Source organism: Macaca thibetana, chromosome 9 (assembly GCF_024542745.1).
Source record: "Macaca thibetana thibetana isolate TM-01 chromosome 9, ASM2454274v1, whole genome shotgun sequence".
In the NCBI taxonomy this organism is placed as follows: Eukaryota; Metazoa; Chordata; class Mammalia; order Primates; family Cercopithecidae; genus Macaca; species Macaca thibetana.
This window is the reverse complement of record NC_065586.1, coordinates 87,635,460-87,654,103: the sequence shown is the minus strand read 5'-3', so window position 1 is coordinate 87,654,103 and position 18,644 is coordinate 87,635,460. Positions and strand designations below refer to the sequence as shown.

Here is an 18,644-nt window from a genome sequence, read left to right as displayed (position 1 = left end):
TCTCTACAACATCTCTGAAGAATGCCAGTCCAGCCACTGCTTGGATACTTCCAGCCAGTTCCATGGCTGAATATTGTTAAAGGTTGTCTGACCACTTGTAACCTTCCACCTACTGGCCTTAGTTTTGACTCCCAAAGCCACACAAGTAATATCCACTCACTCTTTGTGATTCTTCCACATATGTGAAGACGGTAACATGGTATAGTCTTCTTTCATCTCTAGAATAAGCAGCACTAATTTTCCTATCTATGCTTGTGCAATAAATTCCAGACGCTCTGATTCCACTTTCCTCCTCTGAATAAAAAAAATCCCATCTTATATTTGATTCACACAATTGAATATAATAATCCAAGTCCAGTCTAACCAGTCCAATGTATATGGCTCAGTAGCATACTCATACTAATTGTAACATATTATAAATATAAAACAAGTGTTACTTTGTTTAGCTAGGACTCTACAATGCAAACTTCTACCTCTACTCCAAGAGGAGTTCTAAGATTGTAAGGAATGCCACATATTTCTTTCATTTCTATGATGACATCAAGATGACTTTCTCCCCAAGTTCGTGTCACCTCTTCTTTACTTTTTAGAAATAAGCTCAGAGAAGCAGAGTCTTCTTTACTGAAATCTGTTGTTTTCTAGGGCATTAACTGTTAAGAATTTCAGATACTTTTGCTTTTAGTAAAATTAGAGCAACAGCCACCCTACCACCAACTTGCCTCTACAAGTTCTGTTATGTGTTGGAAAAAATCATTCCTGGCCAGGCACGGCGGCTCTCGCCTGTGATCCCAGTACTTTGGGAGGCCGAGGCAGGCGGATCACGAGATCAAGAGTTTGAGACCAGCCTGACCAACATGGTGAAACCCTGTCTCTACAAAAAATACAAAAATTAGCCGGGCGTGGTGGTACATACCTGTAATCCCAGCTACTCAGGAGGCTGAGACAGGAGAATTGCTTGAACCTGGGAGATGGAGGTTGCAGTGAGCTGAGATCGTGCCATTGCACCCCAGCTTGGGAGACAGAGCTAGACTCTGTCTCAAAAAAAAAAAAAAAAAAAAAAATTATTCCTATCTTGTGTATATCTGTGTATGGTCGGGGGCAGTGGCAGGCGGACTGAAAAGGAAACAATTTTCAGAGTCATTTTTCTCCTAAGGAATTACTTCTTAAATAATATTTATCTAGAAGAAAAGTATGCAATCTAGTGCAATAATAAAAAATCACCTAGTAGAAGGAAAATTCCTGTTTATGCTGACTGTCTTCCTCATTAATAGAATTTAACTGTCTTGGTGCTGGCAACTGATTATTCTTTTAATTGAACTAACTTTTGGGGATGAAATTAAACCAAATGTTTTCTAAACTGATTTTCATTTTCTGTGGTCTGCACGCACCTCTCAGTGCTAATACTACTTGGGAAACAAAACAAAAAGACAAAAAACATGCCTCCTCTAATAAAATCTCCAAACTTTAACTGGCTATAAAAAATTTTAAAATAATTATGTCCCCCATCACCTCCAACAGCTAACTCTATGACTGATGTACAAACACAAGAAACTGCTTGGTCAGGCAGTTACATAATACCACCACCTGTGTTGAACTTCCAACAGTACGCTTGCAGGCACATTAACATGACTGATAACTCACTACCTACAACAGATTATAAAGTGTATTCTCCATACATTAAGTGAAAAAGTAGTTAGATGCACTTAAAGAGCTTTTCTCTGATGAACCTAAAATTCAGATTAAATTTACAAAGCCAGTTTTTTAAAAAGTTTCTTATATGATTGAAGTGCAGGACTTTAAAAGCTCTGGTTGAATGAAGAACCCCCACCTCATAATTTTTATTACTCCCTTTTCATACCTCGAGACCTCTTAATTTTATAACCTATACTTGATAATTTGGGTAAGTTGCGAGTGGTGGGTTGGTTTCCAAAATATTAAGTTTTCCAAACTTAAACAAACAAAATGAAACCTATGTAAAAAAATGCTTTGAAATGTTGGGACAGAACTGAAGGCGGGAAGGTAGAGAAGGAACAAGGTCAGTGAGGATCTAACACCATAACCTTACATCTCTAAATATTACTATTTTCAGATATGAACTCACTAATACACCAAATTCTTAAAAGGTAGCAACTAAGATCTTTCTTGGTTATTTTTATCCCACAGATCAACCAAACAGAATCTAAGTAACCCTACCCTTTGGCTTATGTATCAGTTGATCGTGACAGTTTGCCAAACCAGTTGTTTAAATGTTGACTACATGGTCAAACAGGACAATCTAAATTAGCTCAAGAATGGCAGCACTTACCACCAAAATTTCAGGCAAAAAGGCTAACTAGGTGTGATTTGACTTACGTATTCTTCCTTCTCTTTCCATTGCCCACAAACTGTTTTTAATTCTCCCACCTAGATTCTCCAAACTTTCTTCTTTTTAAAAGACTCCCCAGTGGAAATCCAACAAAGGTGCAATTGGTCAAAAAAGCATACCTCCTGGTAGTGTTTACATTTAAAACCCGGAACAGGTTTAAGCGAACAAATCTCCAATTCGTAGAAAGTGTAAAAGTAGTATCTGTGAAACAGGAAATCTTTCTCACTGCTCCTTTTCTCTTCATCAACCTAGCTCCAAAAGAACAGGAGTACTTTAAAAGTATTCCCTGATTTTTTAAAAAATTGTTTTAAACATTCATGAAATACACAAAACAAAAAACCAGGATTGTCAGAGGTAAGAAGAGGTACTCCCATTTTCAATCACGTATGACTCACCTGAAGTTAGAAAAAGTCATAATCTTTCCTACAAGTGAAAAGCATGTATGTTTTATGGAAATAAGCTGAATATCCCATCTAAGGCTCTTTTAAATTATTCGACTAAATTTAACATGCTTATATCATGAAGTGAATCTACTATATATTAATGTAATTCAAACGATCCAAATTTCAGAATGAAGCAAGGTTAGTCCCAACTTAAATTCTAGATTCAAGCTAAAGTACTTGCACCAGCTTTCCTCTTACACTACTACTTTCCACCCCAACTTGTGTGTGTGTGTGCGTCTAAGGCTTCCCGCACCCAGCCTAAGTCAGATTTCAGTTCTCCCAAACTTGCCTATTTCCAGTTCTAGTCACTCCAGAAACTTGGTAATGATTGGCTATCCTGATAAACTAACAAATGCTAATGTGTGAAGGTCCTATTAAGTTACTCCTCCGAAATTACTTCCTTGTATTTTGCAAAGTCCTTCAAGACCTTAACCCAAATGGAACTCGCAAGAACGAAAAATTTTGGAGATAACTGACCTTTTAAATCATAAGGTCTATCAACTACTTCCCCTACTCTTTCTTGTGTGTAGAGGCCTTCTAGGGTAACAAGACCGGAAGTTGGTACAGGTATTGTTGATACTGTAAAACAAAACAAAGCCAAAACCCCAAACCACCCCCCACCCCCGGCAAAAAAAACAAAACAAAAACTTCCAGTGAGTGTGGCACGCTCACCCCACCCCTAATCTCCTCAGTCCCCACTGGAAGAGAGAGAGATCACCAGGACCTGAGCCCTGGAGAAAGGTCGGGGGGCGGAGGAGCACTGGTTTCAGGCCTGTGGGCCCCGGGTGCGCAGGTGGGGGGGGTCTGGAGCGAGGCGAGGAAACGCTGGCCCCGGTTACCTGCGGCGAAGTGCAGCGGGGTGGATTTCCTGCCCGCCGTGTCGCGGCTGTTCACCTTCTCAGGCGTCACCAGCCTCTTGACTCGCTCCACGTCCCCGTTGCGGCACGCCTCAAATAGCTCTCGGGCGGCCGGTTCCATGGCCTCGGCCGCCGAGCTCGCGGAGGCCGCTCCCCCGCCGGCGCAGCGGCGACCCGACATGATCCTGGCCGCCGCCACAGCCAGCAGCAGCGCCAGCAACGGCAGCAGGAGCCCCGGCCCCGCGAGCAGGAGGGCGAGGCCCCCCGGAGGAGACGCGCTCAGGGCCCGGGCCGCTCGGCTCCCTGCTGTCACCGGATCCGGCTCAGTCCCATGGCCGCGCCAACGCGCACCCCTCGCTTGGCTCCCTGCCCCCCGGCTGCCCCGCGGCGGCGGAGGCAGCGCGAATCCGCCGTCCGAGACCTGAAGCGACGCGGCGGCGGAAGCTGGCAAGGCCCCTCCTGCCAGCTCCGCCAAGCCCTGGGAGCGCACGTGACGTTGTTCTGCGCGTGCGCAGTGGCCGGGCACCGGCCGGGCAGGTTTCGGCGAGCGGGGCGCCGAGAAGGGTTTGTGGGAAATGTGAGGCGAGAGGCTTCGGCGTCGGGAGAAGGGGCTTAGTCCCACCGCCATCTTTGCGGTGGGTTTTGCTGAAGCCAAACGATTCTACATATTGTCTTTTTTGTTGTTTTTTTTTAAGCCCTGGGCTTTCCAAGCTGAACTTCGTCGCTAGCATTGCACTGAAAAAGAGCACTTGAAAGTTTTGCTTCGATCTTGCATATGCTTTTGGAAGTCTTAGTGTGGAAATTGTCCGTAGTTTCAGCTTCCACATCCCTTTCTCCTGGGAGATTTCTTTTCCTTTTTTTTTTTTTTTAACTGTGTTTCTTTTCTTTCCTCCGCAACTGCTTTGTTGTTGCTGTTTCTTGTAAACCACTTATCAAAAGTGAGGTAGTTGCCGTTTAATTAGAAGTTTGGATGAACTGCCCCAAAATAAAGGAAATCAGAACAGTCATGAAAGTTGACTCCAGTTGGAGGGATGGCTGTGATCAATTACTCTTTCCACAGTAAGTTACTAGCTCAGGATTGATTAGAGGAACTTTTTGTAAATCAATATTGTACCCGACATGCCTAAAGTTTGGATACACTGAGCATAGGCATCTCCAAGAAAGTTTTCTGAGTTGTAATTTTTTCTTTGACCAACAAACCAAAGAAAAGCACATACTTGATTTTTATGGTTAAGGTAGTGGTGAAGTTTTACACGATAATTCCTCACGACACCCCCTTGTCTTAAACTGAAGGAAAGGTATGCATGTACATACATTTTACTTGCAGAAGATGATACATGTTGACCTTTGGCATTCTGAAAAGCATCCCCCCGCCACCCGCTACCTTAACCTGTTTTTCAGGAAATCCAGTTTTTGTTGGGGAGTGTTGACTCACTACAGTACTAAAAGAGAATGTACACTTTTTTGAACATTTTTATGAATATGAAATTGAAGTTATGGTGCTTATCAATAAAATGAACATGCATGAACGTATCTAGGACTAGAACACTACCAATATGATTGCGTTTATTATTTTTCTTCTCATAAATCTGCTATGGTGATCTATAATCAGTGAGAAGTTGAAATCACCGTTGTAATTGTTTTGGGGCACCACAAACCACACCCATAGAAGACAGCAATCAATCAATAAATGTGTGTTCTGATTGCCCCACTGACAGGCTATTCTACCATCTCTCTCCCTCCCCTTGGACCTATCTGTTCCCTTACACAATAATACTGAAATGAGGCCAGTTAAGAACTCTACAATGGTTTCTAGGTTTCAAGTGAAAGGAAAAGTTGCATATCTCTCACTTTAAATCAAAAGCTAGAAATGATTCAGCTTAGTGCAGAAGGCATGTTGAAAGCTGAGATAGGCCCCCTTGCACCAGACAGCCAAGTTGTGGATGCAGAGGAGAAGTTTTTGAAGGAAATTAAAAGTGCTACTCCAGTGAACACATGAATGATAAGAAAGTGAAACAGCCTTACCGCCAATATGAAGAACGTTTGCGTGGTCTGGATAGAAGATCAAACCAGCCACAACATTCCCTTAAGCCAAAGCTGAATCCAGACCAAAGCCCTAACTCTCTTCAATTTTGTGAAGGCTGAGAGACCTGAGGAAGTTGCAGAAGACAAGTTAGAAGCTAGCAGAGGTTGGTTCATGAAGTTTAAGGAAAGAAGCTGTCTTCATAATGTAGAAAGAAGTGTAAGGTGAAGCAGCAAATGCTGATGTGGCAGCTATAGCAAGTTAATTAGAAGAGGGGTCCCCATCCTCCGGCCCTTGGACCGGTACTGGTCCCTGGCCTGTAAGGAACAAGGGAGCACAGCTGGAGAAGGTGGGGGGGGGGGGGGGGGGTGGGGATGGGCGGGGAGTGAGAATTACCGCTTAAGCTCCACCTCCTGTCAGATCAGCAGTAGCATTAGATTTTCACAGGAGCTCAAACCCTATTGTGAACTGCAGATGTGAGGGATCTAGGATGAGACTCTAATGCCCTAATGCCGGATGATCTGAAGTGGAACAGTTTCATCCCCAAATCATTTCCCCGCCTCGCCCCCACCATGCCCCTCCACCGCCACCCCTCAGTCCGCGGAAAAATTGTTTTCCATGAAACCAGTCCCTGGTGTCAAAAAGGTTGGGGACTACTGATCTAGAATATATAGCTGAGGTAATTGATCAAGGTGGCTATACTAAACAATACGTTATCATTGTAGATGAAGTAGCCTTCTATTGGAAGATGCTGCTGTCTAGAACTTTCATACCTAGAGAGAAGTCAATGTCTGGCTTCGAAGGATAGATTGACTTTCTTGTTAGGGGCTAATGCAGCTGGCGACTTTAAGATGAAGCCAGTGCTTATTTACCACTCTGAAAATCTTAGGGCCCTTAAGGATTATGATAAATCTATTCTGTCTGTGTTCTATAAATGGAATAACAAAGCTTGGATTATGGCACATTCAGTAAGCATGACTTACTGAATATTTTAAGCCTACTGTTGAGACCCATTTATCAGCAAAAAAAGATGCCTTTCAAAATATTACTGCTCATTGACATTGTACCTGGATACTCAAGAGCTCTGGTGGAGATGTACAAAGAAATTGATGTTGTTTTCGTGCTTGCGAACACAACATCCATTCTGTAGATGGATCAAGGACTACTTTCAACTTTCAAGTCTTATTATTTAAGAAATACATTACATAAGGCTACAGCTGCCATAGATAGTGATTCTTTTGATGGACTTTGGTGAAGTGAATTGACGATCTTCTGGAAGAATTCACCATTCTAGATGCCATTAAAATTCATGGGAGGAGGTCAAAATATCAACATTAGTAGGAATTTAGAAGAAGCTGATTCCATCCCTCATGGATGACTTTGAGAGATTCAGGAGTTCGCTGGAAGAAGTAACTGCATACGTGGTGGAAATAGCAAGAGAACTAAAGTGGAGCCTGAAAACATGACTGAATTGCTGCAATCTCATGATACAGTTTGAACAGAGGCTGGGTGTGGTGGCTCCCCAGCACTTTGGGAGGCTGAGGCAGCAGGATTACTTGAGGCCAGGAGTTTGAGACCAGCCTGGGCAACATAGTGAAACTCCATCTGTATAAAAGATACAATTTTAAAAAGTAGCTGGATGTGGTGGGGTGCACCTGTAGTCCTAGCTACTTGGGAGGCTGAGATGAGAGGATTGCTTAAGCCTAGGAATTTGAGGCTGTGGTGAGCTGTGATCATGCTACTGCACTCCACTACAGCTTGGGTGACGAAGACCCTGTCTCTGAAAACAAACAAACAGAAAAACCAACTTGAATGGATGAGGAGTTACTTCTTATGGAGCAAAAAAAACCATTTTTTTTTTTTCAGATGGAACCTACTCCTGGTGAAGATGCTGTAAAAGTTGTTGAAGTGACAACAAAGAATTTAGAATGTTACATAAACATAGGTGATAAAGCAGTAGCAGAGCTTGAGAGCATAGGCTCTATTTTTTTGTTTGTTTGTTTTGCCATTAAGTTTTAACACCCAAATAGACTCTAATTTTGAAAGTTCTGTGGGTAAAATGCTTTCAAACAGCGTTGCATGCTACAGAGAAATATTTTGTGAAAGGAACAGTCAATTTATATGGCAAACTTCATTTTATCTTCTCTTAAGAAATTGCCATAGCCACCCCAACCTTCAGCAACCATTACCAGTTAGCAGCCCTTAATATCATTGAGGCAAGACCCTCCTACTGCAAAAAGATGACAAGTTGCTGAAGATTCTGATGACTGTTAGCATTTTTTAGCAACAAAATATCTATTTTTAATTTTTAAATGGTTTGAATTTTTAATTTTTGGGGTACATTGCAGGTGTATATATTTATTGGGTATATGAGATATTTTGATACAGTCACTCAAGGCATAATAATCATATCAGGGTAAATGGGGTATCAGTCACTTCAAACATTTATCTTTTGTGTTACAAACAATCCAGTTATACCTTTTAGTTATTTTTAAATGTACAATTAGATTGTTATTGACTATAGTCACTCTGTTGTGTTTTCAAATAATAAATTTTATTCATTCTTTCTAATTATTTTTTGTACCCATTAAACATCCCCCACCTACTTCCCTTCTCAGCCTCTGGTAACCATCATTCTACTATCTCCATGTGTTCAATTGTTTTAATTTTTAGCTCCCACATAAGTGAGGATATGAAAAGTTTGTCTTTTTGCGCCTGGTTTATTTCACTTAATGTAATGATCTCCATTTCCATCTGTGTTATTGCAAATGATAAGCTCTCATACGTTTTTTATGGCTGAATAGTACTCCATTGTGCATATGCACCATGTTTTCTTTATCCATTCATCTGCTGGTGTACACTTAGGTTGTTTCCAAATTTTGGCTATTGTGGACAGTGCTGCAATAAGCATGGGAATGCAGATATCTCCTCAATATAGTGATTTGCTTTCATTATGGTATATACCTAGCAGTGGGATTGCTGGATCATATGACAACTATATTTTTAGTTGTTTGAGGAACCTCCAAACTGTTCTTCATAGTGGTTGTACTAATTTACATTCCCACTAAAAGTGTATGAGGGCTCCCTTTCCTCTATATCCTTGTTGGCATTTGTTATTGCCTGTCTTTTGGATAAAAGCCAGTTTAGCTGAGATGAGATGATATTTCACTGTAGTTTTGGATGAGCAAAGAAAATGTTTTTTACATTTCTCTGATGATCAATTATGTCAAAAACCTTTTCACATGTCTATTAACCATTTGGTTTTTTGAGACAGAGTCTCACTTTGTCACCCAGGCTGGAGTGCAATGGCACGATCCCGGCTCGCTGCAACCTCTGCCTCCTGGATTCAAGCGATTCTCATGTCTCAGCCTCCTGAGAAGCTGAGATTACAGGTGCCTGCCACCATGACTGGCTAATTTTTGTAGTTTTAGTAGAGACGGGGTTTCACTATGTTGACCAGGCTGGTCTTGAACTCCTGACCTCAAGTGTTCTGCCCGCCTTGGCCTCCCAAAGTGCTGGGATTACAGGTGTGACCCACTGTGCCCTCCTCTGTTTGCCATTTGTATGTCTTCTTTTGAGAAATGTCTATTCAGATCTTTTGCCCATTTTTAAATCAGATTATTGGATTTTTTTTTTCCTTTTGAGTTGTTTGAGCTCTTGATATATTCTGGTTATTAATCTTTTGTCAGATGAATAGTTTGTAAATATGTTCTCCCCTTCTGTGGATTGTCTCTACACATTGTTGATTGTTTCCTTTGTTGTGCAGAAGCTTTTTAACTTGATGTGATCCCATTTGCCCATTTTTTGCTTGGGCTGTTTGTGCTTCTGGGGTATTACTCAAGAAATCTTTGCCCAGTCCAATGACCTGGAGAGTTTCTCCAATGTTTTCTTTTAGTAGTTTCATAGTTTGAAGTGTTAGATTTAAGTCTTTAATCCATTTTGACTTGACTTTTGTATATAATGAGAGATAGGGGTCTAGTTTCACTCTTCTGCATATGGATATTCAGTTTTCCCAGCACATTTATTGAAGATGGTGTCCTTTCCCCAATATGTGTTCTTGGCACCTTAGTCAAAAATGAGTTCACTATAGATGTATGGATTTATTTCTGGGTTCTCCATTCTGTTTCATTGGTCTATGTCTGTTTTTATGACACTGCCATGCTGTTTTGGTTACTCTTGCTCTGTAGTATAATTCTAAGTCAGGTAATGTGATTTCTCCAGTCTTATTCTTTTTGCTCAGGATAGTTTTGGCTATTGTGGGTATTTTGTGGATCCATATAAATTTGAAAATTGTTTTTTTCTACTTCTGTGAAGAATGTCATTGGTATTTTGATAGGGATTGCACTGAATCTTCAGACTGCCTTGGGTAGTATGGACCTTTTTACAATATTGATTCTTGCAATCCAAAAACATGGAATCTCTTTCCATTTTTTTGTGTTCTCTTCAATTTCTTTCATCAATGTTTTCTAGTTTTCATTGTAGAGATCTTTCACTTCTTTGGTTAATTCCTAGGTATTTAATTTTATTTGTAGCTATTATAAATGAGTTAATGGGATTACTTTCCTGAATTCTTTTTCAGATTGTTCACTGCTGGCATATATAAATGCTTCTGATTTTTGTATGTTGATTTTGTATCCTGTAATTTTACTGAGTTTTGTTTTTTGAAACAGGGTCTCACTTTGCACCCAGGCTGTAGTGCAGTGGTATGATCAGGGCTCACTGCAGCCTCAATCTCCTGGGCCCAAGCAATCCTTCCACCTCAGCCTCCTGAGTAGCTGGGACCACAGGCATGCATCATCATGCCAAGCTAATTTTTTTTTTTTTTTTTGGAGATGGAGTCTCCCTATGTTGCCTAGGCTGATCCTGAACTCCTGGGCTCAAGCAATCCTTCTGTTTTGGCCTCTAAAATGTTCAGATTACAGACATGAGCAACTGCACCCAGCCAACATTACTGAATTTGTTTATCTGTTCTAAAAGGTTTTTGGTAGTCTTTAGAGTTTTCAAAATATAAGATCATATAATCTGTAAACAAGGATTATTTGACTTCTTCTATTCCAATTTGGATACTCTTTATTTCTTTCTCTTGTCTTATTGTTCTACCTAGGACTTCCAGTACTATGTTGAGTAACAGTGGTGAAAGTGGGCATCTTTGTAGTGTTCCAAATCTTAGAGGAAAGTCTCTCAGTTTTTCCCAATTCACTATGATGTCAGCTGTGGGTCTGCCATATATATGGTATTTATTATGTTGAGGTAAGTTCCTTCTATATCCAGTTTTTTGAGGGATTTTATCATAAAAGGATGTTGAATGTTACCAAATGCTTTTTCAGCATCAGTTGAAATGATCATATGCTTTTTGTCCTTCATTCTGTTGATATGATGTATCACATTGATTTGCATATGTTGAACCATTCTTTCATCCCTGGGATAAATCCCACTTGGTCATGATGAATGATCTTTTAATGTCTTGTTGAATTCGGTTTACTAGTAATTTTGTTGAGGATTTTTGCATCAATGTTCATCAGGGATATTGGTCTGTATTTTCTTTTTTTGATGAGTTTTTCTTTTTGGTATCAGGGTAATACTGGCCTTGTAGAATGAGTTCGAAAGTATTCCCTCCTCCTCTGTTTTTTGGAATAGTTTGAGTAGGATTGGTATCAGTTCTTCTTTAAATGTTTGGTAAAATTTAACAGCGAAGCCTTCAGATCCCAGGCTTTTCTTTGCTGGAAGATTTTTTATTATGGCTTTGATTTCATTACTTGTTATTGTTCTGTTCAGGTTTTGGATTTCTTTATGATTCAATATTAATAGGTTTTATGTGTTTAGAAGTTTATCTATTTCTTCTAGGTTTTCCAATTTATTGGCATATAGTTGCTCACAGTAGCCTTTAATGATCCTTTGAATTTCTGTGGTATTAATTATAAGGTCTCATTTTTCACTGCTGCTTTTATTTGAATCTTCTCTCTTTATTTCTTAGTCGGCTAAAGATTTGTCAATTTTATCTTTTCGAAAAATTAACGTTTTGTTTCATTGATCTTTTGTGTTGCTTTCTTCATTTCAATTTCATTTAGTGCTGCCCTGATCTTTATTGTTTCTTTTCTTCTTCTAGCTTCAGGTTTGGTTTGCTCTTGCTTTTATAGTTTTTTTTTTTCTTTTTGAGACGGAATCTCACACTTTCACCCAGGCTGGAGTGCAGTGGCATGATCTCTGCTCACTGCAACCTCTGCCTCCCGGATTCAAATGATTCTCCTGCCTCAGCCTCCCAAGTAGCTGGGATTAGATGCATGCGCTACCGTGCCTGGCTAATTTTTTGTATTTTTAGTAGAGACAGGATTTCGCCATGTTGGCCAGGCTGGTCTCGAACTCCTGACCTCGTGATCTGCCTGCCTCGGCCTCCCAAAGTGCTGGGATTATAGGCGTGAGCCACTGCGCCCGGCCGCTTTTATAGTTCTTTAAGATGCATCATTAAGTTGTTTATTGGAAGTTTTTCTACTTTTCTGATGTAGGTGCTTACAGGTTTACATTTTTCTTGATACTACTTTTGTTTTATTCCATTGTTTTTGGTATGTTGTGTTTCCATTATCATTTGTTTGAAGAAATTTTTCAGTTTCCTTCTTAATCTCCTCATTGGCCCACTGTTCATTCAGCTGCATAGTGTTCAATTACCATGTGTTTGTATAGTTTCCAAAATTCCTCTTGTTATTGATTTCTAGTTTTATTCCATTGTGGTTAGAGAAGGCAGTTGATATTATTTTAAATTTTGAATGTTTTAAGACTTGTTTTGTGGCCTAAGATATGGTCTATCCTTTAGAGTGACCCATGTGCTGAGGAAAAGAATGTATATTCTGCAGCCATTAGATAAAATGTTCTGTCAATGCGTATTAGTTCCATTTGGTCTATAGTGCATATTATGTCTGATATTTCTTTGTTGATTTTCTGTTTGGATGATCTATGCAATGCTGAAAGTGGGGGTGTTGAAGTCTTCGGCTATTATTGTATTGGTATCTATCTCTCTAATAATATTTGCTTTGTATGTCTGGGTGTTCCAGTGTTGGATGCACATATATTTACAACTGTTATATCCTCTTGATGAATTGACCCTTTATTATTATAAAATGACTTTCTTTGTCTCTTTTTATAGTTTTTGTCTTGAAAACTATCTATTTTCAGTCTGTATGTGTCTTTATATGTGTGAAGTGTGTTTCTTACAGGCAAATTGTTGAGTTTTGTTTTTTAAATCCATTCAGCCACTCTATGTCTTTTGATTGGAGAGTTTAGTCCATTTACTATCAATGTTATTGACAAGTAAGGACTTATTCCTGCCATTTTGTTCTTTGTTTTCTGGTCTTTTCCTCCTTTTTTTTTCCCTTCTTCCTGTCTTCCTTTTAGTGAAGCTGATTTTCTCTGGTGGTATGATTTAATTTCTTGCTTTTCACTTTTTGTGTATTCATTGTATGTTTTTTGATTTGAGGTTACCATGAGGCTTTCAAATAATATGTTATAACCCATTATTTTAAACTGATGATAACTTAATATGGATTGCACAAAAAAACAAAACTGAGAAAAACTCTACACTTTAACTTTGTTCCTCCTTTTAAAAAATTTTTTTGTTGTTCCTATTTATATCTAATTGTACTATATCTTGTAAAGTTGTTGTAATTATTATTTTTGATCAGTTCATCTTTTAGTCTTTCTAATTAAGATATGAGTATTTTAGCTTTTTCCGCCCGCTCCCCACTCCCCGCCCAGCGCCGCCCCAGCTGCACCGCGCTCACTCCGAGTTTCGGGCTCCTGCTAAGCTAGCGCCGCCCTCGTCTCCCTTCAGTCGCAATCATAATTATCTACCCGGACCTCATCAGCTAAGATGAGATGTTCTCCGACAACTACAAGATCCGGGCTGTGCCTGGAGGTGGAGGGGAAGATGGTTAGTAGGACACAAGGTAACACTGATGACTCGCTTATTGGTGGAAATGCCTCCGCTGAAGGCCCCGAGGGCGAAGGTACCTAAAGCGCAGTAATCACTGGTGTCGCGATATTGTCATGAACCATCACCTGCAGGAGACAAGTTTCACAAAAGAAACCTGCAAGAAGTACATCAAAGATTACATGAAATCAGTCAAAGGCAAACTTGAAGAGCAGAGACCAGAAAGAGTAAAACCTTTTATGACGGGGGCTGCAGAACAAATCAAGCACATCCTTGCTAATTTCAAAAACTCCCAGTTCTTTATTGGTGAAAACGTGGATCCAGATGGCATGGTTGCTCTATTGGACTACCGTGAGGATGGTGTGACCCCATATATGATTTTCTTTAAGGATGGTTTAGAAATGGGAAAATGTTAACAAATTTGGCAATTACTTTGGATCTATCATCTGTCATCATAACTGGCTTCTGCTTGTCATCCACACAACACCAGGACTTAAGACAAATGGGACTGACGTAATCTTGAGCTCTTCACTTAATTTGACCATGATTTATTTGGAATGGAGGCTTTGTTTTTAAGAAAAACGTGTCATGTAGGTTGTCTAAAAATAAAATGCATTTAAACTCATTTGAGAGAATGCCTTTTAGTTTAATGCATAGTTAAACCAAATTCATCCTGTAGTGTTCCTGGAGGAGCTAGAGCCTGGTTGTAGGCTACTACTCATCAATTAACTTCTACTTCTGGGACCGGAATATAAAAAAGAATCAAAGGTTTTGATTGTGAGTTGCAATAAAGGGAAAGCCATGCTCATAGCAGTGCCAACATCCGAAGTGTGGAGCCTTACCCATTTCATCACCTACAACAGAAGTAGTTAACTGCAAGAGATTACCAAGAGAATAAAAAGAGACTCATTCAGTGGAAAAAAAAAAAGATATGAGTATTTTATACATCACAATGACCCTGTTTTTTCTGTGTACTTACTTTTACCAGTGAGTTTTGTAACTTCAGATGATTTCTTTTTTTTTTTTCAGACGAAGTCTCACTCTTGTTCCCCAGGCTGGAGTGCAATGGTGCGATCTCAGCTCACTGCAACCTCCACCTCCCGGGTTCAAGCAATTATCCTGCCTCAGCCTCCTGAGTAGCTGGGATTACAGACGCCTGCCACCACGCCCGGCTAATTTTTGTATTTTAAGTAGAGATGAGGTTTCACCATGTTTGTCAGGCTGGTCTCGAACTCCTGACCTCAGGTGTTCCGCCCGCCTTGGCCTCCCAAAGTGCTGGGATTACAGGTGTGAGCCACTGCGCGTGGCCTCAGGTGATTTCTTACAACTCATTAACATCTTTTTTTTTTTTTTTTCAGATTGAAGAACTTTCTTTAGCATTTCTTGGAGGACAAGCCTGTTGTTGATGAAATCCCTCAGCTTCAGTTTGTCTAAGAAAGTCTTTATTTCTCCTTCATGTTTGAAGGATATTTTTGCCAGATATACTAATCTAGAGTAAAAGGTTTTTTTCCTTCACCACGTTAAATATGTCATACCACTTTCTGCTGGCCTATAAGGTTTCCACTGAAAAGTCTGCTGCCAGGAATATTGGAACTCTGTTCTTTCTTTCTTTCTTTCTTTCTTTCTTTCTTTCTTTCTTTCTTTCTTTCTTTCTTTCTTTCTTTCTTTTCTTTCTTTCTTTTCTTTCTTTTCTTTCTTTTCTTTCTTTCTTTCTTTCTTTCTTTCTTTCTTTCTTTCTTTCTTTCTTTCTTTCTTTCTTTCTCTTTCTTTCTTTCTTTCTTTCCTCTTTTTTCTTCTGCTTTTAGGATCCTTTCTTTATCCTTGACCTTTGGGAGTTTGATTATTAAATCCCTTTAGGAGTCTTGTGTTAAATCTGCTTGTTGTTCTATAATCATCTTATACTTGAATATTAATATCTTTTTCTAGGTTTGGGAAGTCCTCTGTTATTATTCCTTTGAATAAACTTTCTAGCCTTATTTCTGTCTCTGCCTCCTCTTTAAATTCAATAACTCTTTGATTTGCACTGTTAAGGCTATGTCCTAGGTCTTGTAGGTATGCTTCATCCTTTTATATTCTTTTCTTTTTTGTCTCTTTTGGCTGTGCATTTTCAAATAACCTGTCTTCAAGCTCACCAATTCTTCCTTCTGCTTGATCAGTTCTGCTGTTAAGAGACTCTGATTCGTTCTACAATATGTCAATTGCATTTTTAAACTCCAAAATTTCTGCTTGATTCTTTTTAATTATTTAAATGTATTTGTTAATTTTATCTGATAGGATTCTGAATTCCGTCTCTTGAATTCATCTTGAACGTCTTTGTTTCTTCAATGCACTATTTTGAAGTCTCTGTCTGAAGGATCACATATCTCTGTCTTTCCAGGATTGGACCCTGGTACCTTATTTAGTTTGTTTGGTGAGGCCATGTTTTCCTTGATTCTTGTGAATGTTTGTTGGTTTCTGAGCATTGAAGAGTTAGGTATTTTTTGTAGTATTTGCAATCTAGGCTTGCTTGTACCCACCTCTGGAAGGCTTTCCAGGTATTCAAAGAGACTTGAGTATTGTGATCTAAGTTTTTGGTCACTGCAACCATATCTGCATTAGGGGGGACCCCAAGCCCAGTAACAATGTGGTTCTTGCATAGTCACAGAGGGACAATGTTGGTGATCTTGGATAAAATCTGGAAGAATTTTCTGGATTATCATGTAGACACTCTTGTTCTTTGACTTCCTCCCAAACAAATACAGTTGCTCTCTCTGTGCTGAGCTGCCTGGGTCTAGGGGAGGGGTGATACAAGCACGACTGTGATCACCACCACTGGGACTGCACTAGGTCAGACCTGAAGCCAACATAGCACTAGGTCTCACCCAAGGCCCATTGTACCTACTCCTGGGCTACTGCCTATGTTTGCTCAAGGCCCTAGGGCTCTATAGTCAGCAGATGGCAAAGGCAGTTAGGCTGTGTCCCTCCCTTCAGGGCAATGAGTTCCCTTAGACCCTAGGTGGGTCCAGAAATGCTGTCTCAGAGCCAGGGTCTGGGGTTGGAAACTCGAGATAGGTACCTGGTGCTCTATTCCACTACTGCTGAGCTGGCACCCAAACCACAAGACATAGTCTTTCCTACTCTTCCCTCTCCTTTCCCCAGGCACAGGAGTCTCTCCCCTCAGTCACCACCAGCACAAGCCCATGAGGAGTACTCTCACACTATCTTCCATGTTCCCTTAAGGCCCAAAGGCTCTTCAGTCAGCTGTGGTGAATGCTGCCAGACCTGGGACTTACCCTTTAGGGAAGTGGGTTCCCTTCTGTCCCAGGGTAGGTCTAAAAACACCTGCCCAAAACCAAGGCCTGGAATCAGGAATCCCATGAGCCTACCACTTGGTGCTCTACCCCACTGTGGTTGAGCTGGTATCTAAGCTGCAAGACGAAGTCCCTGTTACTCTTCCCTTTGCTTTCCTCAAGCAGAAGGAGTCTCTCCTTTTTGTCATCACGGCTGTGAATGTGCTGGGTCACACCACAAGTCAGCACATCTGAGAGTCTCACCCAAGGCCCATGGTGTGTTCTACCTGGTTGCCGCTGCTGATTATTCAGGGCCCAAAGGCTCTTTAGTCAGCAGGTGGTGAATCATGCCAGGCCCGAGTCCTTCTCTTCAAGGCAGTGGGTTCCCTTCTTCCCAGGGTGTGTCTAGAAATGCTGTCTGGGAGCTAGATGCCTTAGGACTCTGCCCAGTACCCTATCTTACTGAGACTGAGCTGATATCCAAGTCACAGGACAAAGTTGTCTTTACTCTTCCCTTTCCTCTCCTCAGACAGAAGGAAGGGCTCACTTTTGAGGCTGCAAACTATGCTGCCTGGGATAGGGGGAGTGGTGGTGCAACCATTCCCTTAGCTACCTTGGCTGTGTCTCACTAGGTTGCATGTCCCTCCATGTCCACTGGCTTCAAGCCCAGCACAGCACTATGACTTGCCTAGGAGTTGCAGTCCTTATGGCCTAGACTGCCTTTCAAGTTTACTTAGAACCGCAGGGCACTTTAGCCCATGGAGGTGAGGCTTGTGGAAACTCAGGTTCTGACCCCTGGGATGCATGATTTCCCTCTGGCTAGGGCTCATCTCAGTGCTGCCTCTGTGGGTGTCAGCTGAGTTCTGCAGAGTGTTGACAGCACTGAGTTCCAATGCAACATCCTACAATTGCTGTACTCCTCCTGACCCCTAAGCACACAGATTCTCTCTCTGTGCAAGAGATGGGAAAGGGGTGGTGTCAGCAATTTAAGACTCTCTTTCCTACCCTCTTCAGTGCCTCTTTCAGAGATATGAAGTTAAAAACCAGGTACTGAGATAACTCACTTGATTTTTGGTTCTTATGGAGGTGCTTTTTTCTGTAAATAGTTGTTAAATTTGGCGTTTTTCTGGGGAGAATAATCAGTGGAAGCATCTGTTGCCTCCTCCAAATATTTTAAAATTAAGGTATGCACATTGATTTTTTAGACATAATGCTATTGCACAGTTAATAGACTACAGTATAATGTAAACATAACTTTTATGTGCAATGAGAAACAAAAAAAGTCATGTGATTTCCCTTTATTGTAATATTTGCTTTATTATGGTGATCTGGAACCAAACTTACAATATCTCTGAGGCATGCCTGTACTTAAAAATGGTTAATACAGAGCCTGGGCAAGATAGTCTTTACAAAAAATAAAAACATCACCCAAGTGGGGTGGTGTGTGCCTATAGTCCCAACTACTCAGGAGGCTGAGATGGGAGGATCTTCTGAGCCTAGGAGTTTGAGGCTGCAATGAGCCATGATGTCACCACTACACTCTAGCCTGGGTGACAGAGTGAGATCCTGTCTCAAAAAAAAAAAAAAAAAAAAAAAAAAAAAGGCGAATATGGTTTAAAAAGAAAAGCAAATAAAATCAAGTATCTTAGCCTGTTTGTGCTGCTATAACAAAATCCCTGAGAGACTGGGCAATTTATAAACAATATAAATTTATTTCCCACAGTTCCAGAGTCTGGGAAGTCCAAGATGTTGGCAAGATTGGTATT

At 40.6% G+C, this 18,644-nt stretch overlaps 1 protein-coding gene and 1 pseudogene across 3 annotated transcripts in view; one reads left to right on the top strand and one right to left on the bottom strand.

Moving 5' to 3' along the window:
- Positions 1-4,217, bottom strand: part of TNKS2 (tankyrase 2) — a 66,734-nt gene extending 62,517 nt beyond the window's left edge. The window contains exon 1 of one of the 2 annotated variants that reach the window (XM_050805678.1): positions 3,648-4,217. In XM_050805678.1, the coding sequence (XP_050661635.1) occupies positions 3,648-3,846 (199 nt within the window). In that variant the 5' untranslated portion in view covers positions 3,847-4,217. The remainder of the gene's footprint in view (positions 1-3,647) is intronic. The other variant, XM_050805679.1, reaches the window with a different exon arrangement.
- Positions 4,218-13,524: 9,307 nt separating this feature from the next.
- LOC126963381 (translationally-controlled tumor protein-like) lies at positions 13,525-14,131 on the top strand (annotated as a pseudogene). Its single transcript, XR_007729049.1, has one exon. The product of XR_007729049.1 is annotated as a translationally-controlled tumor protein-like (transcript).
- The last annotated feature ends 4,513 nt before the right edge of the window (positions 14,132-18,644 follow it).